Here is an 18146-nt window from a genome sequence, read left to right as displayed (position 1 = left end):
GCAGTCCATCAGCCTATGAGCATTTATTTTATCCATTTGCCCATTGACTGGTATATCAAAGTATTTGAATATGTGTCTGCTGGTTAATTATTTCCTTACTGCAGTCACGAGTCAAAGTGAAAATCAAAGCGGGTCTCCCTGCTCAACTACGTGCGGTTGGAGCTCATTGTATCGGCAGCCCTCAACCAGTGCTGGGAATGTATCTTTCCTATGGCAGGGAACTGTCGCTCCGAAGGATAAACCAAAATTTGTGTTACTTACGTAGATGAATAATCCACTGAGATTTCACATTTGAACTTGCATCCTTACGATCGTACGTGGAATTCTGCAATCGCAGTGCCGCACATTCTGCCCTTTTATGTTGCCAGGTGTATCACGCAACGATGTTGTCCCCACAAGAGGACTCATTTTAGCTTCTCTTGTCTGTATCATTCCCCAATGAGTTCAAATGCACAGGAGGCCTCATATATTTTTGTTATGTTTTAATGAATTCTTTGTAGCAACCGCCGTTCCTACCGATCTCCAACACCCTGTCTCTGCGCTCCGAACTCCATCTCCACATCCCCCGCAGGCTACGAGTGCGAGGCGTTTAACAACCCGCCTGATTTCTTCCTGGACGTGATTAATGGGGAAATTCTCCTTTCGGGGCATCACGGCGTTGGAAGCGGTGGTCGCACAGCGAAATCAATCGGTGAGTTCTACACGTGATCGCCGACAGGAAAACACGAGATCACGGGCACGAGCAAAGGGCTGTGTGCTCACAGCCAGGCCCATGTTTCATATCGAGCACCAGAGGCATAAAGCTACCAAATGTCTCAGTTTGGCTGATAAAGTCCGGGTTTCAGAAAAGCTGTCCCGGTGTCCTGAGGCACTTGCAAAAGATCGGGATTTTGTCCTAGTTTGAACATTTCTGGCCTCTTACTCAATTCATAATATGGACAAAGGGCTTAGCGAAGGAGTAGAGGGCCTCTTAGCAGTAGGTGGGGCCAACGTCAGAGAGCGTGAGGTCACTCACAATGGGCGGGGCTAGTGATTGAGTGGGTGTGGATATAGAAATGTGGGCAGGGCTGCCCTCTCACCGTGTGTCTTGATTGCACCTCCCTGACATTTGATAGATTTTTTGTTGTTATTGTTGTTAATGTGTCAATGCCAAGCTAGCACGTACATCGTGACAATGTTCGTCAGCACAACAATCCCAGGATATCTGCCAGTTGTGAATCGGTAGCTGTCAAGCTACCACCTTGGCCTGTGTTAAATAAATTGCGACTTAACAGGCCCAATAAGGAAATGTAACTTTTCTCACAACAAACACGTTGCCTTGCCAGGATATCCACGTTCTAGTTTTTTTTTTTATGTGCACACATCTTAATAAATGTAGATATTCAAAATGTGTGTATGTTGAACCTCTTTCGCACCGTACGTAGCCAACCGTGATAATCGGAGGTGCGGAGGAAGGACAACAAACTAAACACAATCATTAATTCGTACTCTTAAATATCCACATCAACATCTGGAGTTTGCGGTAGAGAGAGGCTTAATGATGTGGTTCTGTGACATCGTAGTCCAGGGATATTCGATGACTTCATGTGATGCTGCGCTCAACGTCGGAGCTCTGTGAGCACGTTTCTGCACCTCCCGACATGACGCTGGCAGAGCAGTTTGGGGTGTGCAACCGCTGCAGAAAGAATCGTGGAGTTAACTTGTTGTTGTTTTTTTTAAACAGAGGAATTAACTTTCGATTTAAAGCTTTCGTGACTGCAAGAGATTCATATTCTTGGTTCTTTCGGTAAAGCCACGTAGAAGGGAAATAATACAATAATCAAAATAAAGCATAATAAAATCAAATTCTCACGACGTTTCGGCCACAACGCAAGCAGCCGTTGTGGCCGAAACGTCGTGAGAATTTGATTGTATTACAGTGTATGTTGTATTTTTATTATTTTATTATTTCCCTTCTACATGGCTTTACCGAAAGAACCAAGAATATGAACAGAGGAATGCTTTGTTCTTGCAGGAAAGAAGCACAATGGGAGCTGCGATGATGATGATGATGTAGAACGTGGGGAGGATAGTATGGAGAAAGGTGGCAGTCTGGAGCTGGCAAAAGCCTACAGGTCGTGCCACCATTGGGCTGACACCCAGCGCCGACTGGAGGGCATCGGGAACGTGGCGGCCGTGCCAGTCCTCATACGTAGCCACTACGCCACACGCTTCCACTACCAGGTGTGCGACAGCCACCAGCGAAACGACAGTCGTGATGGTGGTGATGATGACACAGATGTTGCTTCCACTACTGTTGATAATACAGATGTTGATGGTGCCTCCGATACTGTTGCTGCTGATGATGATCATGACCGTGATGATGTTTATGTGGCTGCTATGGATGATGATTGTGATTCTTCTAACGCTTATAGAGATGAGAACGACGATGATGGTGATACTTATGCTGCTGATGTAGATGGTACTTGTGATGCTGCTACTGTTGATGATGGAGTGAATGATGATGCTCTGATGCTGCTGCTGGTGATGATGATCTTAGCCCTGACACTTGCTGATAGTGATGATGATTTTCATCATCAAGACTGGGCAATTGTCACACCGCAGCTGTTAGAGAATGGTAGGGAACAATTTCTCCGGAGTTTGCATGGCTGGCAATGATTACACTAGTTCACACTAGTTCTCCGTGATCTGCATTAGTTTCCACCAGTGGTTTTATCTCACCTGAATCAAGATTAGGAGGGTCTTATAAAAGCAATTGTTCCAATGCGGAATCTGGGATCATTTGAATCGGCATCACTCTGGAGTCCTGAGAGTATTCTTCATCTTGTATAACTTATGCAAGGTGTATTGAGGCTGATAACAGGGAAAGATGCAAGGTGAAAATGGCAAAATATTATCATGTTGATTATTTCGTGGTGGGAATAAACTAAACTATTTAAAACTAAACTATTTTTTATTACCAGATAAGGCCCACTGAGCTATATAGCTCTTTTTCAGAAGCGACCTGGCCCCAAATGATAGCTCAACGAAGTGGCTTATCACGTGGAAATGTATAGCAGCCAAATACTCTAAACGCACGTTTCTAAATGTGGAGGGAAAAACCGGAGGACTCGGAGAAAAATCCACACAACCACGGGGAGAACATGCAAACTCCAAATATACAGGCGTCAGGGTCGGGATCGAACCCATGACCCCCTGTATACCAGACGAGGTAGTTAACATCTCACCACCGTGTTGGTTGTGACTATATTCCACGGTGTCTCCCTGCTCCAATGAATACTTGGTGGTGATGATCTCTGTTTGTGACTCCAAGCTAAAAGTGAAGATTCTATATTCCTATGGTAGTGCTGAGTCTCCATAGGATAACCATTTTTGAAGATATTGATTGCTACATAATCTAAACTTTTGTCTTCAGTGCTGGCAGCAAAGATTACATATTACTTGTTTGGCGTGTAAGGATTTTCTTTCAGCTCAGTGCAAAAACTCAACACATTCGTCAATAGCACTTCCTTAAATGCAAATGCATTAAATAGGCTACTCTTTGGGCACTGGCCCTTCTTCATAACACATCAGTTCAGTACAGAGTTGTCGATTTCCAACGTTAAGTCAGGAAGTAGAAACTGGTTAAAATCATCATAATTGAGAATAGAGTTTCCCATTTTTTCTGGCAACAAAGCAGGTGTTAAGATGTTAAAACACCAAACTAAAACCTTTTACAAGGAATCATGTGTGCATTAACCACAGTACTTGTGGTCAGAATGCTGTACGCCTTTTGGCGTCCTCTGGTCTAACACCGTTTGAGACGAGGCTCAAAAGAAAGCTGTCTCTGGTGTGGACCAATCAGTTTCAAGGACAATGCATATATTATCAGAGTATGTTTTTTGTTTGCATTCAACCATGCTAATCGGAGGTGTGGGGGAAGGACGGCAAACTAAAGACAAAAAGCAGTTCTAAAGAAATGAGTTTTTAATCTCGATTTAAAAGTGCATAGCTACAGTAATTTCCCAATATCGGAAAAAAGAGCATTCCAGACGGCTGCAGAAGCGCATCTGAAAGTGCGCAATACGGCGACCATCTTTTGTTCGATGGTTTATGCTCCTTGATGAGATCAGTAAGGTATTGTGGTTCATTTGAGGCAAGCACTTTGTGTGTAATGATTGCAAGTAGCCCACAGGGCTGCCGAAGCATGGACTAGAGTGGGAGGTGAGAGTCTGCATGCTCCCCGTGTGCCCAGCTGTACATCGTGTGTGGACGGACCGTGAAGAACATGCTGAGGAATCCCCAGACCTCGTTCATGCAGTACTTCATCAACACCCTCTTTGCAGTCCTCGTGGGCCTCATCTACTGGCAGATATCGGACGAACCTCCAGCCGCCATCCAGAACAGGTGGGTGTCTTACAGCCAAGCCGAAGACTCAACGACACATCCCCCCCCCCCCCCCAACGTCGTCAACCGTGATCAATCCACTGCTGGACGAAGGACCGCCCAAGCCGTCATCAGATATTGCAGTGTTGTCGATGATAATAATGGTGGTGGTAGAATAAACGTTATTGATGATGTTGATGCTGGTGGTGGAATTGTATGTGCAGGATGGGAGTGTTTTTCTTCCTCATCATCAACCTGGTGTTTGCGAACCTGTCGGCCGTGGAGCTCTTCCTCTATGAGCGGGTCCTCTTCATGTGAGTTTCACACCAACAACCCCTCCAGTCCCCACTCCACTCCCCACCTCCTTTTTTGGGGGAACATTTCCCATACCGATCGCCAGATAGGACGTTTACATACCTTGTGCAGGTCACACACTGACACACATGCCTCAAGGGGGCCTTGCAGTGACAGAAGTGACTGTACACATTCAAATAAGTGTTTCTAGTTATCGAATCAAGGTTGGGAGGGTCTTATAAAGCAATTGTTCCAATGCGGAATCTGAGATCATTTGGGTCGGCACCACTCTGGAGTCCTGAGGTCCTTTGAACCTGGTCAGTACGGCCAAGGCACTGCTTGCAGTGGTGGAAAAATATCGTTCGCAAGGGCCGTTTTTGAGAGGCAGCCCTCACGTGGCCACGTGCCGCATGAAATGAAGTCACGGGCCGTGTTTGGCACGTGGGCAATGGGTTCGCCACCCCTTGAGTAGACACCGAGCTGGGTTCCGTGTCATATCTGGGTATTACTTGCTTCGAAATGTTAACGTTCGACCAGAACGAGTTCCCCCGCTGAGTAGCATGGTTGGCTACGTACGGTGCGAAAGAAGTTCTACATACGTACGTACATACACTGTGTACGAGGGGGGCGGGGACTTCCTTCGCAGGCACGAGAGCTCGAGTGGGTATTACCGCACCTCGGCGTACTTCCTCTCCAAGGTGTTTGCCGACCTGCTGCCCAACCGCATCGTGCCCATTGTCATCTTCGCTGCAATCTCTTACTTCATGATCGGTAAGTGATGTTTGTATCGTCATTCATGGTGGAGAGTGTCCTCATGAGAGCTTGGTTTTCAGCCGTGGGAATGTGACATGTTTTTTACCCACTGGCTCGAGACTTTTTATATATCGATATGGATTTGTATTTAGTAGGAACTCAAAAATCAGGAAAATACAATACATCACCAGGACAAAAACAATTGGAGGGGGGGGGGGGGTGGTGGAAATAGAAAGGATTAAAAATGAGGAGCGAATGAAGGACATCAAAGTCACTGGGGGCAAAACGACTGCACGGGAGCGTGACAGCCACGCTCACCTGCGCATCAACAGAGTCTCGCTTGGAATGTCGAAGAACACGGCACAGCAGAGGTGGCTGGCCGAGTCTGCTGTCCCGAAATCCCAGCCAGTCACCACCATCCATCCCCACCAACCGCCAACCCAGGCTGACGCAGTGTCGTAGCGGCCAACCCCAATGAGAGTTACCGCGCTGCATTGCAACAGCAGTGGCAGCAAGGCCCCGCGGGAGACTCCATGATGCAATGCATCACCAACTGAAGTGGTGCATTGCGTGTGACGATTCCCACACTTGCCAGGTGAGGCCCCAGGATGTCACCCAGTTATACAACTAAACAATTTTTATTTTACCAGGTAAGGCCCACATGAGCTGTATAGCTCTTTTTCAGATGCGACCTGGCTCTCACAAATGGCAGCTAAACGAAGTGGTTTATCACGTGGAAATTTATCGCAACCAAATACTCCAAGCGCATGTTGTTGATTCTTAATGTGGAGGGAAAAACCGGAGGACCTGGATAAAAATCCAAGCGACCATGGGGAGAACATGCAATCTCCAAATATGCAGGCGTCGGGGTCGGGGTCGGGGTCGAACCCACGACCTCCTGTATACCAGGCGATGTAGTTAGTGGGGGTAGGGGGAGGGGAATGCCACGAGAGCACGATAAGGTCGATAACTAAGCAAGCCCAAATGTCGGCGTGAATACATTTTTTTGTATCTGAATACGAAGTAAAATAATACAAATGAGAAGGTAAAAGCAGGGAAAGCATTAGTAATGAAAATTGCAGTCTACCAACCAAGACATAGCAGAGAAATACAGGGAGAGAAAATCAGGCATGTCTACGACAGCTGGCCAGCCTGGTGATGATGGGGTCTGTGCTCACTCCTGTACAAATACCGACATCACTCAACGTCTGACACCACGATGAAGGTAATGGGAATTTCTTCTTTTAAATGATGGTGCTTCTACTGATGATGACAATGATGATGCCATAGCGCTGGTCACCTCCATATAAGCATTTTTTTAAGATGGCTGTATATTGATAGTGATTCATGATAGTGTTATTAATTATGGTCTTGGTGGTAATTATTGTTGCTGATGATGTTGACGATTCTCTTGCTGCTGCTGACAATCACGACCATGGTATTGTTGCTGTTTATGATTTTGTTGTTTCTAATACTGCTGCTGATGTTGACGATCCTACTGTTGCCACTGATGATGATGTTGACGTTGCTGCTGTTGCTGCTGCTGATGATCATGCTGCTGCCGGTGATGTTGATCCTAATGCTGCTGCTGCTGCTGCTACTGATGATGACGGCGATTGCATTGGCGGTGACGACGCCGGTGACGATGCAGTGGCACGTGCCCGCGCTCACCGGTGCCGTTGCACGCTCGGCAGGGCTGCGGCTGGACGTGGTGGCGTTCTTCCTGTTTGCGCTCACGCTCGTGCTCACGAGCCTGGCGGCAGTGAGCCTCGCCTTCCTCGTGTCTGCCAGCGTCAGCATCTTCGCCGTGGCCAACGCCCTCATCGCCATCCCCTACGTCTTCATGATGGTTAGGCATAGCCACGAGGGCACCCCCACCCCCTGTGTGCAGTGTGGAAGTCCTAATTTTACACGTTGGCTTTCGTGACCGATGTTTCTGTTGGGTTAGGATGGCGTAAAAAAATGTGTTGTGTCGTCAACATTCCTCCACCCGACACGGCCGATTTAATAAAAAGTGCCGCGTGAATAGAACGTAACTAAAATTATTCCTGCTTCAGGAGAGCCCCTCCGATTAGCACGGTCCCGCACCTCTGATTAGCACGGTTGGCTACGTATGATACATTCACACAGAGCGATCCACGTAACATGTACATGCGTTCAGCGTTTCGTTGGAGATCAAATTCAGCATTTTCAAGTTAAAAGGAGCTCGGATCTCAAGCTCTGAGATCTCGAGATCTGAGCTCCAGTAATCTGCAGCGAATCGTCGTACCCAATTCAATGTTGTGAGATTATTCTCCAACACACCGTTGGTGCTACTGAAGCAGGAATTAATTTCAGCCACGTTTGATTCACGTGACACTTTTATTGATCGGCTGTCGGGTGGAGGAAGATTACGACACACATTTTTACACGACCTAACCCAACAGAAACCAGTTATGAAGCGTCAAGTCTCATTCGGAGTGAACAGTCGGCCGTTCCTCCCAATGGGCAATCTCATTTTCACAATTTCAAAATCAACCCTAATAATACAAAGGATGCCAGTTTGAAGGTAGCACTCTATAATTTTTGAAAACGTGGTTTTTGGAATAGGTAAATTGGCTTGACACATTGCGCAAATTTTTTTTATGCACCATCGCCATCCCAGCATGGATTAAAGAGTCAGTGCGCCCTAGTTTCCACACGGTGGCGAGAACGGCACCGTTGTCTTCCTTCTCATCTGGAGGGCGGGAGGCTCTGGGAGGCACATTGGCAGAACGCGCCCTCTCCTCTCACTTCTACACTCAGCAGCACCCATCGCTTGAGCCGAGCGTGCGTCCCCGATTCGTCCACTGTTTCGCATCATCTCACGGCGCCTTTGGTCCTCTTCTTCTTCTTTCGTATGGCCGATTTAACGATGCAATGCCCGATCCACAAGTACGAAGGAGACCTCACAGCGATACACTCCCGCTGCTCCTGATGCGGTTATCTGGCTTGACCACCTGAATGTGACATTTTAGTTGCTGCTCTGCATCTCACATCAGTCAGACCTTCGATCATAATCGGCGTCAAACCACCGGCATCCCATTTGCCCAATCTTGTTTTCGGTCCTTCTCCCCCCTTGCATCCCTCCACTGGAACAAAAAAAAACTTCCCCTGTACATTGAGCAGCACTGCCCATAGACTCAACACTGCCCATAGACTCAGCACTGCCCATAGACTCAACACTGCCCATAGACTCAGCACTGCCCATAGACTCAACACCGCCCATAGAATCAGCACTGCCCATAGACTCAGCACTGACCATAGACTCAACACTGCCCATAGACTCAACACTGCCCATAGACTCAACACTGCCCATAGAATCAGCACTGCACATAGACTCAACACTTCCCCTGTACATTAAGCAGCTCCCCTCCTTAATCTCCTTCCATTCCTCTCACAGCCTCACCTCTTCTCTATTGCCCATTCTCTTCCCTCCCCTCACCCCTCCACTCCTTCCCGTCCCTCCCCTACCCTTACATAATCCCTAAGTACCCCTCTATCACTGTCACTCATTCCTCAATCCTTGTATGGACACCCCTGCACGGCTAAAGCATTCCATTGTCACCGTTGTGTAAGCTATGTCAAGCGCCTTGAGTGATGGCGCTCTAGAAATATAAATTATATCAAAAAAAGTTGACAAAATTACATCTGCCAGAATTGCAGCCCTAATTGGATAACCCACTGTTCCCAAGTAAAAAGCCACTCGATTTATTCTAATAATTACCCACAAATATATTGCATCTGAAATGTAAGTCTGAAATTGTGGAACTGCTCAGTTTTTCATTCACCCTCACCGAGTCCCAAGACTCCTTCTCACGAGAGGCCTGGCTGGAATGTTTGGCCAATTCCACATTGAGTGATAAAATAACAAATAAACACACAGGTCTGTTTCGTCACGTAAAGGTAAAGTGACGTGTTTGTACATCAGCCAATGGGGCTTTAATCGGCCTTCCAATGTAACAGAGGCCTGGTTGTGCGTAATCTGATTGCTGGTAATGCATTGCGTCGTCATTGCAGGTGTTTGGTGGGTTCCTCGTGAACCTTAACACCATGCTGGACTGGCTGTCCTGGATCAAGTACGTGAGCATCTTCCGCTACGGCATGAACGTGAGTTGACCCAGGACAGAACCGTCATCTTTTGCACAAGACCGTCGGTGTATCTGTGTACAGCGCAGAGGCAGATACTGTTAGCGAGCACTCGTTAAAGGGCGACAGGGCACGCGCATAGCTGCTGTGGCCAACACCGTTCCCGGCCGACTTTTTCACCCCAGTTGTAAATCTTTACGAACCGTGCCAGCTGCTCCATTAAGGCTGGGTTGACCTGAGTGAAACCCAGGGCAAGTTTAAATGCCACTCGTCACTTATGTGGCACTTGGCCAAAGAAAAAAAACGCAAGTCGATGGGATTGTAGCACAGTGCATGAACCATCGCTAATCTGATACTGTCATTGGAAATAAATAAACAAGCATAAAGAATGGGCTAATAGAATTGTTTTTATTAAACTAAACAATTATTTTTATTTTACCAGATTAGGCCCACTGAGCTATATAGCTCTTTTTCACAAACGACATGGCCCACAAATGATAGCTTAACGAAGTGGCTAATCATGTGGAAATGTATATCAGCCAAATACTCTAAAACGGGTGTTTTTTCATGTGGAGGGAAAATGTGGGGGACCCGGAAAAAGATCCACACGACCACAGGGAGAACATGCAAACTCTAAATATACAGGCATCAGGGTCGGGATCGACCTCTAACATCCCAGGTAATGGGTAATGGGTAATGGCTATGTATCGGATCATGTGACTTTTACCACTTGGTGGATCACAAGCCTCCTTCATCTCCTTCCAGGCGCTGTCAATAAACGAAATGAAGGACGTGCAGTATTGCAGGAACATGACCTGGTGAGTATGCACACAAGCATATAAACGTCATACATCACCGATCCCGGCCTCACCACTCACCCACCTGGTGAGCGTGTGCAGGGCCTGAATAAGTTTGATGGACGTCCAGGGCCGTTATAGTTTTGGGGGGGCCTCTCTTTGTATACTCAGTTCCTTCGCTGTACTGTTTACCGCCACCAATGCTTGATGCCACACACACTCCATTGTTATTAGACTGAGTTATTTCAGTTCGAGTATTTAAAATGTGATAAACACAAATTGTAAAGCTAAATCAAAGTTAATACGAACAAAACTCTTTAAATTTCGGCCCATAACTGGTAGTAACGCACAAAGAAACTGTTTTTAATGACCTAGAAAATGTATCATAAAGCGAGCGTATCGTCAGCCATAATATCGCAGTATAAAATCAAAAGCCCTACGTTAATCTGGCTCTTGAGCAACGTAGTGAAGGGCTTCTAATGCCACAGAATTGGTCAGATCATTACCTGGGTCTAACCAAAAGTCACATGTGCTTCTGTGTCATAGCATGAGTGGATCAAACTTCCTGGAGCAGCAAGGCATCGACTACAGCTTGTGGGGCTTCTGGCAGAATCAGCTGGCACTGGCAGTGATGACGGTGGTGTTCATGATTCTGGCATACGTGCAGATGCTAAGGATCAATCGATGGAAGTGACGAGTACTTGGTCATGTCAGGTGTTGGGTTTTGCAGATGTGCGGCATTGAAGCCAGAGATTGTATTTGTTTCATCATCCTTAGATACGGCAAGGATCTTGCTCAGATATTGTACGACTAAATAACAAGATGACTCAACCACCATTACAACAAATGTATTGGTTTGAAGGTCCACCTGAATGCAAAAACAAAACAAAGTGTCAGAATCTTTATCAGAATCATGTTTGTCGACTGGAGGAATCCGATGAGCTGTGAAGCTGTTTCACAGTTATCCAGTGTGATGGTTATGAGTGCCAACTCTAGTTACAGCTCAAAGCCTATGTACTTTCTTCATAACCGCTGTCGGCAACACAAAAATGTTAAATGTTCACAAAAGTATCTTGGCATCTGGCTGAATTATAATGTCAACTTCAAATCTCATTTTAAAAATGAATACAAATTAAGCAACTCAGGGCTTTGTATCGAAACAAATCCGGTTTGCCATCTTCTACACAGAAACATTTGATAGCCACTGGCTCCTCTATGCCTCTCCAAGACTGTTGACATACAAGTCAACCTCTAAAAGCTACTTTGTATTTTCTCAATCCCCTCTTTCATTTTACCGTATGCTTTATCTTACAAACTACTCCACTCAACACTCTGATCTTTATTCCAAGACCGGTTATCACCCTCGGTGGGAAGATTCATTGGGCCAAGTTCATCTTCAGTGCTTACTCAACGCAATCCCCTCACCGAGCCAGCGTAGTTTATTCAATGCCCCACAGCACTAACTCACACTGTACCCAGCAAAAATAACTCACCTGGTTCCCACTCACTCTGCTAATGCCCCAAGGACCTGGAATTCTATCGCTTCACACGCGTCCTTGGTTACTCTCCCACCTGAATAACAAATTGATGCCGAGCCATCAATTCTTTACAACTTCACTTGCAGTTGCTCTTGACATAGGTCCTTGTTTGTTTACATACTAGTCAACCTATATCTGCTTAATGTTTAATGTGTCTGTTGCATGGTTTTGTCATTTATGCTATGATCAATCTGGAGGGAATCTGCCCAAACTGATTGTGCTACAGCGAATTTAAAGTTTAGCTTTGATTTAACGTTGCTACAGTTTTGCAATATTTTGATTCCTCATGTGACAGTTGTGTTTTGCTTTCGTTCTGATTTCTTGACTGTATTGTACTTCGTTTGATTGCCGATTTTAGTCAGGAATTTAATTGAAGCAGCAAGTGAGAACATGCACAAAGAGTATCCAAATTGCTCAGTCAGATCTGCGAGAGTGCAATTGAATACGCGAAACACCGAATGGTGACAACTGTAGAGATAACGACATGCCTACACACACGTGCTTTGTGTTGCCATTGAATCTTCAGCAATTAAAGTCTGACCAAGCACTATGCTGGTGAATATCAACTATGCACCTCTTCAGCCATGTAGCCTTAGATTCTTTACGCCATGCATTGGCAAATGTGGTTGGCACTGCGTGCCCCCTTCCTTTGAATCATTGTGTGGACACGTGCAGCTTAAGCCGCCGCCGTTAAACACAAGAGTACGGAGGTGCTCACGCTCACCGAATATGGACATACATTCTTACAGAACACAAAAGGCAGTATGTATACCTAAAGTGCATTGTAGACATCGTAAGCGTGAAGCGAAAGTTTGGCAGCTGATGGCAAATGTGCTTGCACACGACAGCATCGGTAAAGACCATTCAATGTGATTACATATATAACAAAACACAAACACGTTCACTTGTGCTCAATACATTTTATTGGATGTTCAAAAATAAACAAGGCGATGCCCCCTCCCCCCCCCTATACAATGCATCTGGAGACATAAAACAATTTTTAATTCAGCTCTACCGGCAGACCTGCCCTACAGGCCTCGTTTCCAGAAGGGCCTTTAACCTGTTTCAGGATCATCAGACGACATGTCCTCACACAGGATTGAATCTTAGTTCATTATTTTTCTTCTTCTAATTGTTTATTAATTAACAGGAGCGCCTTTGTGATGTCACCACAGTGACGCTGTCTTAGAAAGTGGGAGAGTGCCCAACCGCAGCGACGTAACGCGAGCGATCCACGCAATCATAAACGTCACTTTTCACACATTTACGAGGAATTTGGTTCCAAATGGCATTTTTTTTCCTTAAAGTATATAATTGTGGATACACAAGAGCCTAGTCTGTTCACGCACACGAGGGCTCGTCGAGTGATTTAATAGCAACCATTGCGGAGTTCAATTTGGGAGCGATGACTTGATCTCGTTATGGGGGCAGCACATGGGATCGGTCAGGAGACTCCCGATTATTATTTTCCCAAAACAAGCCTCGATGCAAATAAGGTAGATAACTTAGTGGTTCTGAAACTGTTTATCCAGTTCAACCATGAGGTTACGAAAATCCTCGAGGGCATCGTCACAGTAACACAGTGATTCTGGCAAAGTTTGCTTAAAGTATATAATTGTGGATACACAAGAGCCTAGTCTGTTCACGCACACGAGGGCTCGTCGAGTGATTTAATAGCAACCATTGCGGAGTTCAATTTGGGAGCGATGACTTGATCTCGTTATGGGGGCAGCACATGGGATCGGTCAGGAGACTCCCGATTATTATTTTCCCAAAACAAGCCTCGATGCAAATAAGGTAGATAACTTAGTGGTTCTGAAACTGTTTATCCAGTTCAACCATGAGGTTACGAAAATCCTCGAGGGCATCGTCACAGTAACACAGTGATTCTGGCAAAGTTTGCGTCATCCGGGGCCGAATAGAAACTCCGTAACATTGCGTTCATCAGCAGTGGAGTTTTTTTGTAAACCCGTCTAAAGAGAGAGAAGGGGGGAAACATGCATCGCCGATTCACAAAATAAAGCAATGTTCCAAATGCACTCAAAGTAAAAGTGGTTTGAAAGGTGATTTCACATACGACGTATAGCTTTATCAGACTTGGAGCAAGTGCTGTTTGCGTGCACCTATGAAGGCTGGAACGGCACACGGAGGGGGTGGGTGGCCAGCACCACGGCCGGCCGCCTTTGTCTCCCCAGTGGCGATGTTTACACAACGCACCAGGTACACATTTGCGGCTGAGTCGACAGGGGAGGAGGCCAAGGACCGGTTCAGATATTCGTCACCGATGTTGGCCGTGAGCAGGAATCAAACACGGGACGCCGGGTTCATCATAGCGCATCGAGCTAACCGCTACACTACCGCACCCCACAAAGAGACGCACCTGCCCAGCCTACCCCAACAACACCCAGTTGGGGGACCGCAGCAATCTCTGAACTCACAAATATAAAAGGCTGTAACAACTACGACGCTCTAGGCACAAGTTAGGTGGTGTTTTTGTGTGTGCGTGCAGAATTAGATGGAGGGTTGAGTTCAAATCGCGACACAGCTGATCATGCGCTCCCAAGTCAGGCACTGTAAGCAACATTTGAACCTTGTGGCGGTACCCCGGGGTACCATAGTACCCTGGCTCTCACATAATATCCGTGATGCAGTCATTTTTAGTCTGTTGATGGTCGGCGATGCGGCAATCGACTCATCTCGACGAGCTGTGCACGATGCACCACCACGGTGCGTGCGAGCGTTCAGGGTTTCAGCGCAATCGTCCTCACTGCGTTTGGACATCGCGGAGCGTGGCACTGATTTCGGATTGATTGGTACCCCAGTCGCGGAGTTAAGTAACACCCCTGGGAAACAAAGTGTCCCAAAAAATAAAATATTTAATTGCCTCGCCAGTTTTGAATTATTTGGTCACACCGGGGTACCACCATGAGGATCATTTGACCCAACCGTTAATTTTTATGTTGAGACTCAATGGCTGCCTCTCTCAACCAAAAATAGTCAACTCTCAATTAGCCAGCGGGGCAGATAATGTTGAGTTTTTGGCTAACCGTGTGCATTTTGAGACACGTAACATACTGTAATCGTGAAGCGAAAGTTTTGGCAGCTGATGGGCAAATGTGCTTGCACAACTTCGGCATACATAGCAAAGATAAGCAATAAAAACAACACACATTTTTGTATTACATTTTTTTGCATTTTCCATGGTTTTTTTTGCTGCCCCTATTTACCAGATAATTGAGTCGACTATTATCGATTATATTCGGAACATTCTCGGAAGCCACAGCATTAGATCTTAGGGTGGAGGAGCAGTGTTTTGCAATGTTAGGCTTGACTGGCAATGTTATATACTTCTGCCGCTGGTGGTTACAAACCGAGCGCACGAAAATGTGCTCCCCCTACCAAACAGATTGCCTACGTGTTAGGAGAATACGGAGGGAATTCTCCCGATACGCAGTAATAGCCAAAGGCTGCAGTGCCTCTTCCCAAGACAACGATGCGTCATTGTTCAGCCCCCCCCCCCGCCCAAGCCCCATCCCAAACCCCTCCTTCCCAAACCCTCTTGTTTTGCTGTCATCAAAAGTACACCGCCACTTACAATAACCAAATTCTTCATTTCAATTGTTATGCTACGTACAATTTTTTTTTTAATAATTGCTGTATAGAAACTGTATCAATGTCACGTTGCGGGGTTCTGCAATGGCAGCGCTGTGCACCAGCACTGACCACAAGCACTTGCCACTTTAGTCAGCAGCACCGCCCGTGTTACCACGCGTACCGTGTGACCACGTGTCACGCGTGTACCGTGTACCGCTTCAGGCAAACACCTCTCTTCACTTGACCCACGTGCTCAGAATCATCGTCACGCACTGTTGTGGAGAATGTTAATAACATGGTAGCTAACTCCTCCACATCTTTCCACATAAATATTTTCCGCACAACCTGTCACCCACACGGCCTTCTGCGGTTGCATCTTGTCAGAAGCTGCGGTTTAATCCGAGTGAGCGAGACAATTTATGTTGAAACCGGAGCAGTTTGCTTGTATTGAACGAATGCCACCGATAAGATGCATTCCCAAAAGGATGTGCAGCTGATGGGGGTTGTGTAAAAATACTTAAATGTCTATGTGGAGACACATGGGGAAGTGTTTAGTTACTCAGAAGGGCCTTTAGCCAATTATAAATCTTAATAATCCTTACATGACCGCGTTAATGGCAGACTTGGTGATATTGTTGTTGTGCTTGTGTACCATCAAAGCCGTTTAAAACACCCAGCAGCTGTTCGTCACGGCCACCACTATCCAGATCTAAAACGCTTCTGCTCTAACAAACACTTGTACAGAGGCAATGGCTGGACAGGCTGCTGGATACGTGGTGGTGGCATGTGTTGAACAGACACTCATCCCCCCCAAGAGGTATAAATCCCGGATGTGTGTTGGCTTGCATTATACTTCCCGAATAGCTTCAGTCTTGCACTTACACCCCGCAACCTTCGCAAGGCATTGCCATCATAAACGCAAGTGCTGTAAACTTGGGCTACGCATCAACTGTATCTAGAATGGACATGGAGGCACAGCAATGTGACTAAAGGCCAAGGTTTGCACACGGCAAAGCGAGCGTTCTGCGCAATTCACACTTAACTCATGCTCACTTAATGTTTAATTGCAAGCGAGAAATCCGCAGACTGGGAAAAGATTAATGACTGCTTTTTATTTATGTATTAAATAATATAAAGCGTTGCTAAAGTAGACGTTAAAGGACGACATGTATTTAGAATGTCAAAGGTTCAGCCGAGTCCTATATACAGGCAGTGTCCTTCGCGACACCGTCGTGTCAAATTGCCACAGAAGTGTTTTTGAACTCCTCTGCTAGGTGAGTGAGGCTTACCAAACCAGCTGATTAGTCATGACATCGCACCGCCTACACAAGTCATAACCACTTTTGTTCTCAGGACTGCTATTTAATTAAGCAACAGTAAAAAACCATAAATACATAAAAAAACGTATATGGCATCTCCAAAAGGAATCGGAAAATCACATGGGGAACTAGTAAACACTTGTACTATAATGAAAACGAGAATTTGTATTTGATTACATAACAAAAACATTTGCATTATCCTGGTCTACCATGTGGCTATGTAGATGATGGTCATGTGATTATTAAATTCAGGTCACCAAAAACGTGCCATTAACATATACAGTTGGGTCAAATATTTAGTACTAAATATTGACTTTCCAAAAATTGTAACAGTGGACACAATGTCATGGGACCTCCTTTGCCAGTGTCAAAATATAAGAATAGATTTTCCCCTTATTTCTGGCAACAAAACAGGTGTTAAGATGTTAAAAAACCAAACTGACCCCTCTTGCAAGGAATCATGTCTGCATTAATCACAGATACTTGGTGAAAATACAAACAAAAAAACATGCTCTGACAGTACATGCATTGTCTTTGAAACTGATTGGTCCACAGTGCTACTCCTCTGGTCTAACACTGTTTGAGACTAGGCTCTAAAGAAAGCTGTCTCTGGTGTGATGCGTTTCAAAGACAATTACATATACTGTCAGAGTATTTTTTTTTGTATTTTCACCACAAGTATCTGTGGTTAATGCAGACATGATTCCTTGCAAAAGGTTTTAGTTTGGTGTTTCAACATCTTAACACCTCCTGTTTTATTGCCAGAATAAAGGGAAAAACCTATTCTTACAGTGGAAACAATGCTTTAAACCACATATATACAGTTCTAAATACGACAAATGCACTTATCAGTGAATACATAATAAAAAGCAGATGATTAAAGAAAATCACGTCCAACTTGAAGACTGCCGAACCAATTAAATTAATTCACTACAGCCAGAGAAATATTTGGGTCAACCAACAAACATATGTTCTCTTTTTTGCAAAAAATTTTTTAACTCGTTTTAAGTGTGAAAGAGATGAATTGACAATTTCACTTCCAGTTATGGAGGGAGTGTAGTTTTACAGTTTCATTGATGCAATGGCTCAAGGATTAATCTTTGTTGCATGGCCATTGGACGTAAAACTGACGATTTTCCACCATCTGAAGGGCACCGAAGACTGCAGGTCAGCTACGCGTCTGTGCTCGGTATGACATTGCATGCAAAACACGTGCAATGCACGTGCTTATAATTGCATTGAACGCAATCGCCTCTGGTAACTTGTTAAAAGAGGACCATTAATACTGTAGGGTCTTGTGTATGTTACCGCTTTAGGTAGTGTTGGAAACTTGTGCACATCATTACCGTGGCCTGTGTAGCAGATGATGAAGCAGGATA

At 45.5% G+C, this 18146-nt stretch overlaps 1 protein-coding gene across 1 annotated transcript in view; it reads left to right on the top strand.

The window, feature by feature from the left end:
* LOC116945085 (broad substrate specificity ATP-binding cassette transporter ABCG2) overlaps positions 1-14699 on the top strand; it is a 46137-nt gene extending 31438 nt beyond the window's left edge. Inside the window, exons 8-16 of the mRNA XM_076068725.1 lie at positions 572-691; positions 2015-2223; positions 4235-4386; positions 4590-4679; positions 5306-5430; positions 7107-7261; positions 9451-9540; positions 10285-10337; positions 10863-14699. Of these exons, the coding sequence (XP_075924840.1) occupies positions 572-691; positions 2015-2223; positions 4235-4386; positions 4590-4679; positions 5306-5430; positions 7107-7261; positions 9451-9540; positions 10285-10337; positions 10863-11010 (1142 nt within the window). The 3' untranslated portion in view covers positions 11011-14699. The remainder of the gene's footprint in view (positions 1-571; positions 692-2014; positions 2224-4234; positions 4387-4589; positions 4680-5305; positions 5431-7106; positions 7262-9450; positions 9541-10284; positions 10338-10862) is intronic.
* Positions 14700-18146: the final 3447 nt, after the last annotated feature.

Source organism: Petromyzon marinus, chromosome 22, assembly GCF_048934315.1.
Source record: "Petromyzon marinus isolate PM22_M1 ecotype Great Lakes invasive population chromosome 22, UKy_Petmar_22M1.pri1.0, whole genome shotgun sequence".
Classification (NCBI taxonomy): domain Eukaryota; kingdom Metazoa; phylum Chordata; class Hyperoartia; order Petromyzontiformes; family Petromyzontidae; genus Petromyzon; species Petromyzon marinus.
The sequence above is the reverse complement of the archived record's forward strand: the minus strand, read 5'-3'. Positions and strand labels throughout refer to the sequence as shown.